General features: G+C 36.7%; 1 protein-coding gene across 1 annotated transcript; it reads right to left on the bottom strand.

Annotated features, from left to right (window-relative positions):
* Positions 1–271: 271 nt before the first annotated feature.
* Positions 272–1216, bottom strand: LOC124104574 (olfactory receptor 11H6-like). Its single transcript, XM_046461592.1, has one exon. The coding sequence runs from the start codon at positions 1214–1216 to the stop codon at positions 272–274; it is 945 nt and encodes a 314-aa protein (XP_046317548.1).
* Positions 1217–11858: the final 10642 nt, after the last annotated feature.

Genomic DNA, 11858 nt, shown 5'->3' with positions numbered 1-11858 from the left:
TTCATAAAAAATGGGCAAGCAGTTATTGGAGGTTAGAGTAGAAGAGTCTAAATAGAGGCATGGAGGTCATTTAATTCAAATTACCTTTTACCAAATCTTCATTTGAGAGTGATGTCTACTTTAATTAGTATGTTCTTGTCTATCAGTTGATAGTCAGAAGTTGAATTTGAGACTTTGTGTCTAAATGCAAATGAATAAAGCCACAAATTTCACCTGAAGATGGAAATAGGGGAGATCAAATGGGGAGAAAATATGGTCCACTTATGAGCGCTCATGAATTTTGACTAATTTTAGTGAGTATCTTAATTCTTCTCAAGGCTGCCTTCATGTCTTTGTTCCGGAGACTGTAGATGAGTGGGTTTACAAGTGGGGTCAACGAGGAGTAGATCAAGGTTACAACCTTCTGTGTCCCAGCTGGATTCCCAGAGTTCGGGCTGATGTACATCATCATAACAGTTCCATAAAACAGAGACACCACAACTAGGTGAGAACCACAGGTGGAGAAAGCCTTGCGCCTTCCAGCAGCTGAGGGCACACGAAACACAACTCTGAGGACCAGGGTATAGGAGGCAAGGATAAAGAAGAAGGTGATGAAGATAATGATTGAACTCAATAAGGAACAGGAAAGTTCAATTCCAGGTGCAGGAACACAGGACAGGGCCAGGAGAGGACCAGGGTCACAGACAAAGTGGTCAATGGTATTGGGGCCACAAAAGGGGAGTTGAGTGATAAAATAGATAGGCACTGGATAGCAGAGGAAGGCAGTCACCCAGCAGAGGCTCACCAAGATTGTGCAGAGACGATTGCTCATGATGGTGGGATAGTGGAGAGGCCGACAGATGGCCAAGTATCGGTCAAAAGCCATAAGGGGCAATAGGAAGGTCTCATTGATACCCAAGGAGAAGAAGAAGTAGAACTGCAGGAAGCAGGCTGTGAAAGAGATGGTTTTTGTCTTGGACAGGATGTTTCCTAACATATTTGGGACAGTGGTGTTGATGTAACAGATTTCCAGGAAGGAGAAGTTGGCCAGCAGGAGGTACATTGGGGTGTGGAGCTTTTGGTCCAGCTTCACTGCATAGACAATGGCCCCATTTCCCAACAGTGTCAGGATATAGGACAGAAGGAACAGCATGAAGAGGAGGACCTGGATCTCTCTAGAGCAGGAAAAACTCAAAAGTATGAATTCAGTCACCATGTTGGCTCCTGATGCATTCATGGCTTCCTAGGGCAGAGAAGAAAAAATAACATCATGTATAACCTCATTTCCTAAACCTCTGATATGTTCCCTTATTTTTGAGATTGTAAATTACTCATATTTTATTATTCTATTAAGTAAACTGCTGAGGAATATATTGATAACTATACTCTGATGACTGTCAAACTTTGTGAGAATGCTTTTATATCAGACTCTGAACCCTTTCACTCTGTCTCATTTTTCTTTATGAATTTTCTCACAAATTAAGTATCTATGGTAAGCAGCTGGAGATGGTTACTGACAATAAGTAGAACTTGTGAAGGAGATATAAAAGTTATGTATTCACTTTCTTAGAATGACATAAAAAAGATCCTTCATAATAATTGAATTTTCTGAATGAGATACGCAAATTATAGGCATCGCAGGAGGAATGAAGAGAGAGAAAGATAATGAATATCACAATAAAGTCTTCCTGTATTTCACCTCTTATTGTGCTATTCACTTTTCATTCTGCATTACTGTTGAAGTTATCAGTGTTGGTGTGTACAATGACCCACACATAAAGTGTCAAAAGTGCCATCCTACTCTGTGTTCAACAAATTTTGTTCACTCAGAAATCTTTGACTCTTTAGACATCTTCATAATGGTTTTGAGTTTGGTTCCATCATTTATGCTTATAAAATGTCTGTAAAACCTTGATCTATGTTAAGTCGACTTATATGTAGAAGAAGTGATAGTGAATTTGGAATATAGTTTAAGATATTTCAGATCTCTGTGTGGGGTATCAGGATTTCTGGGAGATTTTTGGTATCCTGATTTATGGATGGGTGAAGAGGGTCATAGATGTCATACTCCCAAGCAGACACCTCTGTGTTACAAGGCAAAGGTGGGAGACACAGAACGTCTGTCTGGATAGGAATTCTCTCTTGTTTCTCCATTCCCTCAGTCACTTGAATCTCATTATAGTTGGAAGGTTGGAGTTGTTTGGAAATTGAAGGGAGAATCCTCACAAGACCCTCCTCCCTGAGTTAGACTCAGTTTGGGACATGGTCTGACTTCCATCACAAGAGAGGGAAAACAAAGCCAAATGGAATCACCTAAGACTTGTTTGCCAGAAGTTTTGTCTTAATATTTGACTGATTTTTAAGGATGCTTTCCATTAATGAGGGACAGTCATCTTTTGGTCCTTAAAGTGCAAATGATAGTGTGATGCTTATTCAGGTAAACGTAGGTACAGAATACAGTCCCAGACACTACAGAAGTTTATAGTGAAGAGTATTCAGTAATATGTTAGCTAAAAATATACTACTTTCCAGATCACATCAGGTCATACCTTTTAAGGATAAGTTTGATTATTGCATAGGATGGAAGGGACTTTGAAGTTTTCACAACACACCCCAATTGAAGACTCTTTTTAAAACCTGTGTATCGATCCTCTTAGGCATAGAATATCTGTGGGCATTTTCTCTATAGCAGGAATTCTGAGTACCTCAAAACCACACGGACAAAGTAAAACAGCAAGAAATATTTGGTGAGGAATATCAAGTGGGAGTGAACTCACCAATCCAGTGTGCTCCATTATCCCATTGCTCTCCCCTCCTAGAGGCTGATCACCTGCTCTTTGAAAAAAGAAAACATTGATAAAATAAACATTGTGGTAATAAGAGAAGGCTTTCAGGCCTGCTCCTGATGACCATTTTGTGTTAAACCTTCCAAATATCACTTCACTAAAATATCTGTTCCCCTAAAGAGCTCATTCTCCCTGATTCCAACTTGTGGTTAATAAAGACAGAAGTTATTTACTTCTGAGGGTTCTTCCTCATCCTCCTGTCCTTCACTTCCCTGAGTTTCCCAATGCTCTGGCTTGTAAAGATGAATCTCTTTCCATCAATTCATGTGACTTTTGGGATTATGTTTGTTCAGTCACACAAAAGAAGGAAGAGCTAAAGGGCATGGGTTAGGGTTGTTTTATACTTGTACCTCTTCTAAAATCATCTTCTCCAAGAATTGGTGATTCTGTCTCATCATCTTCTGTTTTCACTGCAGCAAAAGGCAGATAGGGCAGAAGGCAGCCAGCAACCATAGTGGTGGTGTACACATAGGCTTAGAGAGAGACTGGCATATTTACTATCTAGGAGAGACTTAATCTATGTTGCTCTGATACCACCTCCTTGTCTTAAGGGATATAGTCTTTGGTGGATTGCAAAAGTGGGCTTTCTGTTTCATGATTGTCAATCCCCAGTGTTCCCTTCTATTGGGAGCTCATAAGGGGCTCCTGGGATCCAGTCTCCAGTGGTAATCACATTATCTCATGCAATTCTTGGTGCACACATTTATTTTCTTTTATTCACAGGTAACTGTTAAGATGGTGCAAACACTAAAGGAACACCAGCTTAGGTAAAACATGTTTATCCTGCTGTTATTTCACATTCAATTTTATTCATATTTTGAGCCTATTGAGTTTGGATTTTTAAATTTGTCGATATTAAAGTTACAGCATTAGAATTCTTATATTATTTCTACTGACTTAATCAATGGCTCAATAAGGGCTACTTAATTTAAAAATTTTAAATAAATTTTTTTGTTTAAAAAAATTAAGGAACAATTTGATTTCCCTGGTCAGCTCTGTGCTATTAGCATGATACCCACATAAATATGTACTCTCTCACTGTGACCAGAATTTAGAAGCACAGACCATGGAAGTATATAGTGAAATGCTGAAATTCTTGAATACATCTCCTTATTTTTGCCTTTGGTTATTTCAGTGTTTTTAGCAGATGTCACTAAAAGTTGACACGATTTTGAAATTTGCTTCCTTTGAATAATTAAGGCATTGATTAAAATATGACACACATATTTAGACCCCTTATTTTCATTCTGCTTCTTTGTGTGTGCATGTGTAAGCATGGCAGGTACATACCATCTCAGGTATGGAACAGGATTGTTTTTCTATTATTTTTTTGAGATGTCTTTAGTGAGACCAAGCATTGTTAATAATATGACTACAAGATATTCAATAAACAATGGAAAGATTTTTGAATGTATTGATTTTCTCAGCATTATTCTCATAGGGTAGAAGTATTTTTGTCTTTTGAATGGTAGCAACACTTTTATAAATGATGAACATTTATATCCTAGGATGCTCAAATATTTGGCTTTCAGAATGTTTATTCAAAAAGCCTTTTGTGTTTGAAGGCACAATGGCCAATTTTTTGACACTAAGTCTCTGTCAGAATTATTATGAAGCAAAAACTTCTATATTCCTCAGTGATGGGATATACTGGGTGATGGGACTATGTGGACACTTAAACTGAAGTATTAAGCTTCAGAAGTATTAAAATATATTAAATATTAAAATAAGTATTTAAATATAAATCGAAGTCACCATCTGCCTTTATCTTATTATTGGGTAATGACTAATGTTTTTACAGCTCACAGACACATGAAAAACTTCAGCTCCCCCAGTAACTCTAGCAACATCCCTGAACTATTAAGCTTCAGAGGTTAATGGAAAATTATGATAATGGGAATCAAGAATCAGGGAAAACCAAGAACTCAGCAATGGACCACAAAATTGGTATAAAGATACCAAGTCAGAGTGGTCAGATATGTAGAGGCCTTCAGATGGCAAGGAACTAATAAAATGCCATATCTTCCAGGAAAAGCCATTTTGCAGAGTCTAAGGAGAAGAAGAAATAGAACTGGAATAAGTACCCAGAGAAGGAGATGACCTTGGTGTTAGACAGGAAGTCAGTAAACATGTTGGGGACCATGGAGATGACATAACAGATCTCCAGGAAGGAGAAGTTGGACAGCAGGATGTAGAGTCTCTGATCTCAGTGAATAGTGTGGATGACGGAGCCATTGCCCAGGAGGGTCAGGAGGTAGACAGCGGAGAAGAGCACAAAGAGGAGGATCTGCCCCTCCCTGGTGCCAGGGAAGCCCAGGAGGATGAAGCCAGGGATGTTGCTAGATTTGCTGGGGGAGCTGAAGATTTTTTGTGTCTGTGAGCTGTAAAATCACTAGTCATTACCCAATAACAAGATAAAGGCAGATGATGACAGATTTATATTTAGATAATCTTGAGAAAGAAAACACATAGAGATCAATAAAAAATATATATGTAATATTCAACTTTGTTAATCCTTTGCTCCAATGCACATTTCATTGTGGGCTCAAGAAAACTATTGGTCAGAATGGATAACCTTTCACATATACACTATTTTATTAAAGTCTAATATAACCTTCAAACTCACAATACTCTCCTTGAGGAGTCAGTATATATATCCATATTAAATATGCATATTATATACATAATACTTAAATGTATATACTTTATGTAATATGAATATATACAAGATATACTATATATAAATATATGTCTTAGCCATAGTAACTCTTTTAAAAATAAAATCAGATCAGCCTCTCCCTTATATGCAGACTTACAATTAAATAAAATTTCGAAGCTGTGGTCTTTGATTTGAGTCCTCTTAACATCTTCAACCTCATAAGCTATTCTGTTTAACACACATGAAGAAAGTCGCTCTTTCTCATATACACTGTATTATTCAAAAGTTCACATACATATTCCACAAATTTAAGCCAGCAACTATAAAACAGCATTCTTTGGAGAAAATGCCAGTCAGCTGTGAGGTAAAAGAACATATGTATATCATCCCTGAGCTCTCCAGGTTCCACTTAGGGGTGTAAATATTTGGACAACTCACATAGTAACCAGAATTTCAGTAGACAGTGATGTCACTTTTGTAAAGCTTTGTACAAAGAGCTGGCCAATCTTTCTTTAAATAGTTTAGGTTTGTGGGCCATTCAGTCTCTGCTGAAACTACTCTGCTTGGCTGTTGTATTGCAAAAGTAGCTGTCATCAACACTAAAATGAATGCATGTGGCTGTTCCAATAAAGCTTTATTAAATACAGTGAAATGTCATGAAATTATCATGTGTTAAAGAATTTTATTCTTCTATTATTTTTTGTGGGTAAAACTGGGCCATTATAATGTTTTTTAAAAAATATTTATTTTTTAGTTGTAATTGAATACAACACCTTTATTTCACTTATTTATTTTTTTATGTGGTGCTGAGGATTGAACCCAGGGTCTTGCACGTGTGAGGCGAGCACTCTACTGCTGAGCCACAACCCCAGCCCCCATTTTAATGTTTTTTATAATTGAATAAATAGTTCTTTTGAAGATCACAGATAAGTGAATCTGTTTGGTAGTATTCAGAAACATCACAGTAATGGTAGTTTTCTTGTAATCTTCAAAAATTATAAGAAGTGACTTGTATGAAACTGCTGTCCAACTAGTATGGCTGTATTTATGCATCAGGATGGTTGGAAACCCAGGCATGTGTCCCCTAAATGATCTTGTCTCCTTGGTGTCACAAGGTACAATTTGGTTGTGTGCACCTCAGTGATTGAACCTTTGGTAAAACCACGTAGAGTTGTATCTATGAGAATGATACATAGATATTTACCAATTGCTTCCTTTGCACTTAAAAAAACCCTGTGAAATAAATTGTGAGGATATAAGATCTATAAGAAATTGGTGAGGCTCCTGGACGTTGGCCCAGACTTGAGAGGAATTCTGTTCAAAGGAGGTGATGAAAATTGACTGTTCTCAGTGGTAGAACACGTCCCACCCCGGATGCTTCCGTCTCTGACTGTTAAAGATAGTTAGGGTACCAGGGATTTGGAGGTGGAAGTAGGAGAGGGGATAAAAATTCTAGGAGCTTTTGAGTTGATTCTTAGCCTCTATGATACTTACTTCATTTCTTTCAAAGGAAAAGGGAGTTGATTATTTGATTTTAATTATTTTTTTATTATAGCACATTTAATTCTATTCCAAGTGTACCACAAATATTTATGTTACTAGACCTTTATGAATCCAGAGATGATGTTTCAGTTACATTTCTCTCAGATGAAAACACAAGTTGGATGGTCCATCACTTGTCCATGAACCCACTGGATTTATACCAGCTTCCTCTTGGGGCAAGTCTCCAGCTTTGAGTCTGACAGAGCTGATGTAGAAAACAAGAAGAGTATAGAAATGATTCTCTGGGTGCTATCACCATTTTATGTTTGACCTCATCAGGTTGACAGTGGGTGAAAGCCACACATTTCTTACAAGAGTGTAAGAAATGGCTCTTCTGCTCATAGAGCAGCAGAGGGGTTTATCTGGCATAAGCTGAGCTGGAGCTCTCCAGATGGCAGGCAGATCCCTCTGAACTGGCTGCAGAAGGGAGTATGAATATGGGTACATTGGTTTCAAAGTGGAACTTATGGGTATAGGATGTTTGATCTGATTAATTAACATTCCAAACAGAAATCCCAACACCTTCACCCCTACCATATCTTAGAAAAATTGGGTTAGGCTCTGTTTAAATTACCATATCCTATACTATAATATATAAGAGGAAAGCAAGATATCTATCTATCTAGTCTTAAGAAGGCACAAGGGTGTGGAAGTCTTCTCAGGGTTTTTCCTTCTGGGGGACATTGAAACCAGTTAGATCATAATATACCTGTTCACAAGGACAATTTTGCTTCAATTCAAACAACCAACTTCCAAGTAAACTTTTTGAGAAGTTAAATACTGTTTTTCAGATGGATGCTTTTCATTTTAATTGTTTCTTTGAGCATATTACTTGCTTGTTTGGAAAGGTGAATTATAAAAGTTTATGAAACAAAAACATTGGCAATAATTTAACTCTGCAAAAGGCATAAATATCTATATGGAATTCTCACACCACATTTAATGGAAGGTAGAAAATATTTTTGTTTTACTTAATTCTGAAATTTTCTTTTCATTGGTCATAAAAGAAAAGATTTAATTATAAGCAAATATTCTGTGAGATACATATATATATAGATATATATATATATAGATATAGATATAGATATAGATATAGATATAGATATAGATATATATCTCCAAACTCACATAGCCACTCAGTTTAGTAGTCACCAATGGCCTCAGGGGCAGAGAGGCTCCATATAAAATCTTTCTCATAGAGAATGTACAGAAGACCTCACCTCATTCTACAGCCAGTGGTCTCTGTTGTGCTTCTCAATGAGGCTATGACAGACCCCCCCTTCCTAGAAAGTCTGTATCATTGGCTAGTTCAGGCTATAAACAACTACATAATGATACCATCTGTTTTTCATATTCTATTCTGGTATTGGGTTTCCCATCAACATTACCTGTTTTAAATTCCATTATTGTTAGTTTGACTAAAGTTTCCTCCACCCTTCTTCCTACCTTTCCTCCTCCTTACTTCCTCCCCACTTTCTTTTCCCTTCCATTTCTTTTCTGCCTCCATCTGCTTCTGCCTTCTGTTTCTTCCTTCTTCCCTGCCACTCCCCTATTAAGTTTTCTCTTCCTTTCTTGGCCAAGTTTTAGCCTTCTTAGAGAAATTTCTTACTTCTGGAAACAAATTCACATATCAAAACTTGCTCAGCATTTTAATCATTTGAGGCTGAGTTTGCACTAAAATTTCATTATGAACATTATCAGAATTAATATTTTTCTTTCTTCTTCTCTTCTTTCTTTCCTTCCTTCCTTACTCCCTCCCTCCATCCCTCCCTCCTCCTCTCTCTTTCTTTCTTTCTGCAGTACTAAAGATTAAACCCAGGGGCACTTGGTCTTTTTATTTGTTTATTTTCAGACAGGGTCTAATGAAGTTGTGGACGCTGGTCTGGAACTTAGGTCCTCCTGCCTCAGCCTACTGATTTGCTGGGATTACAAGTGTGCCCCGCCCCCCGCCCTCGTTTCTGGCTTATCATCAGAATTTCTTATTGACAAAACCATTTTTAAATAATTTTTCCGTGCCTCTTGAATAAATTTACCCTAGATTTATCTTCTTTCAACTTGTAAACTTAATGTCATGATTTTGAAGCTAGCTGCAAAGTTGGATCATGCTGTCCAACAGTTTATCTTCTGATCTTCTAGCCCAGTTGTACAGTATTACACTGTATATTGATTTGTGAAGTAGCCACTTAAACAGTCAAGATAAAAGATATGTCCTTCTAGGCACATAGTTTCCTTCATCACATTGCCACAAACCAACTATTTCAACCTCTTATCTAGTTGGTTGTATTATTTCCTCTTGGTGAAATAACAGACACTATATATTTGGCAGCTAAAAACAATGCACATGTATTACCTCTGAGTTCAAGATCACAGTTGTCTGTAGTAGGTTCCTCTGGACCAAATTCGGTTGACAGCAGGGATTGTGGAGACTGTAGGGGAGAATCTATTCCCTTTTCTAGCTTTTGGATGTCTCCTACATTACTTGTCTAGTGGCCACTTCTGTCTTCTTTGAGGTCAGCAGTAGCAAAACTATTAAACTCTGCTTCCAACTTCACATCTCATTCTTGACTTTGGTTCTTCTCCTTTCTTTCACTTGTGAAGAACTTTGTATTGTATTAGCCACACAGATAATCCAGGACTGTCTTTCTGTCTCAAGATCCTTAATTCCAAATTATAAATATCTGAGGTGATAGATAAGCCAATTACTCCTATCTGATCTTTACACATTTTATATATGTGTTAAATATCACACTATACTCCATAAGTATATAAAATATCTATGTGTCAATTAAAAAATGTAAAAAGATCCTTATTTCAATCATATCTTCAAAGTTTCTTTTGCTATGAAAGGTTGTGTGGCATTTAGGAATCAGGGCACAGGCATCTTTGGGAAGCTATTTTCCTACCTAACATGTAGGTCTAGGGTAGTTGTATGTAGACCAGCTCTTGTAATCCGCCTAATCCATAGCAGGATCAGGCCTGGCTGGTTCCAGGAGAACACTGGGTTGTCCATCCTCAAATTGTTCCAGTTTCTCAGATAAACTTTCCAGAGATCTGTAGGATGTGCTTATGGAGATTCTGAGCAGAGCAGGCTCCAACAATTGTCTCAGTGTGTCCTGGAAATGTTTTATTGTTTTTTCTTGCACTTAGCATATTCTGAGAAGTTTTAAGAGGAAGAGAAGTTCCCATATTCTCTGTAGTACCAAAGAGATCAAGCTGAACAGAGACACCCAGCTCTCTGTCTCTTCTCTCTCTCTTTTCTAATTGTTAAACATTTTCCTTATCTTTCTTTCTCCCTGTTCCGTATAAATTTATTGCATTGGATTAAACCACTAGATTTAGTTCTGAGAAAATTAAAAACATATTTTGAACTTATACACAAATTTCATAAGAGTTGGGTTAAGAGTTAATGGATTTCATAATAAATGAATAAACATAAAACATACCAGTTCTTTAAAAATGTAATAATGTATTTAACTATAATTTAACATTACTCTTTAAATGCTCTGCACTTAATATATATAATTAGCAACAGAAACAATAGAAACAACCATCAGACACAGTACTGTGTCCTTTGAGAATCCAGCCTCAGGTCCCTGGTCTGACAAGTGAGAGCTGGCTGGTGGAAAGTCCACAGCAAATAGGGAAGTTACTTTCTCTGCTCTTGTACCTTTGGGAGAATTCAAAGTCAAAAAATGATGGATATCTTTTAAAAATTGAAAAGAAATTCAAATCTAGACTCAATAAAAATTTTCTTCACCTTGCATGGTTTATCATAAGTAATGTCAACTTTTATCATGGTCTTTATTTTGATTGAAAGTTTTTGCCCTAGTATTCAATATTGTGTCCTCAACCCATTTAATGGCATTTCTTCTAATATTAATTGGAATCATTTTATCTTTGCTTTCCTAGCTCAGGTTTGCCTTGTTCCTCTTATCCCTCTTGCATACCTGATTGTCCCTCAAACTCCCCTCTCCATTCACTTTTTTCTTCTTTTTACCCAAGTTTGTAATATTCTTTTCTTTCCTTTTCCTTTTTTCCCCTTCTCTTCTTTTGTCCAGTTTTTCTCCACTCTTCTTTTTAGTCACTATATAACACAATACCAATTCTACTATATTTAATAACTAATTTTCAACCTATTCCAGAACTTTTCTACAAGTTTATGTCTAGATGATTTTCTGAAAGAAAATAGGTGCCAACCAAGATTACTTAACCCAGCAAAACTATCTTTCATAATTGAAGATGAAAAAAAAACTTTCCACATGAAGTAGAGGAACTGTAAAGATTGATATCAATATATTTTTCTTTTTTCATAAGGTTGAATATTATGTGGCTTTACTCTGAAGTGACTGTAATGAATAGGATTCAGTATCTTCTCTCAAAGTGGTGCCTATACTGGGAACAGGAGAGAACACACATAGAGTGAAACTATAAATACCTGGACATTCATCTAACTCAGGGCTCTTAAGAGAAAGAAACTCACTAAATAGTTCCTGGCATAAAAGAATAAGCAATAATCATCTCAGTAGATGGGTAGACATACAAGCAGTATGAAAAAGTGAGTAAAAAACCACCCAAACAACCCATAACATTTCAACAACTGACCCCATTGACACCATGTGGAGAAAATGTTGGAAAAGAATTTAGAAAGTTCATAGTTAAAATGTTCAACAAGCTAAACAAGACATAAGGAATGAACTTAGAAAGTGTAGGAAGTGAGTGATCATTTTAATAAAAAGAGATTCTGAAAAAGAACCAAATGGAGATCTTGGAAATTAAAGATTTAATTACAAATAAAAAAATCCAATAGAAAGCATCACCAATAGATTAGATCA

This window comes from Marmota monax, unplaced genomic scaffold (assembly GCF_021218885.2).
Source record: "Marmota monax isolate L192 unplaced genomic scaffold, Marmota_monax_Labrador192_F-V1.1 WCK01_AAM20220418_F8-fsc00001, whole genome shotgun sequence".
NCBI classification, from domain to species: Eukaryota; Metazoa; Chordata; class Mammalia; order Rodentia; family Sciuridae; genus Marmota; species Marmota monax.
The sequence above is the reverse complement of the archived record's forward strand: the minus strand, read 5'-3'. Positions and strand labels throughout refer to the sequence as shown.

Excerpts from the sequence above, each read along its gene's own strand:
- LOC124104574 (XM_046461592.1), bottom strand. The coding sequence starts at position 1,216 with ATGAATGCATCAGGAGCCAACATGGTGACTGAATTCATACTTTTGAGT.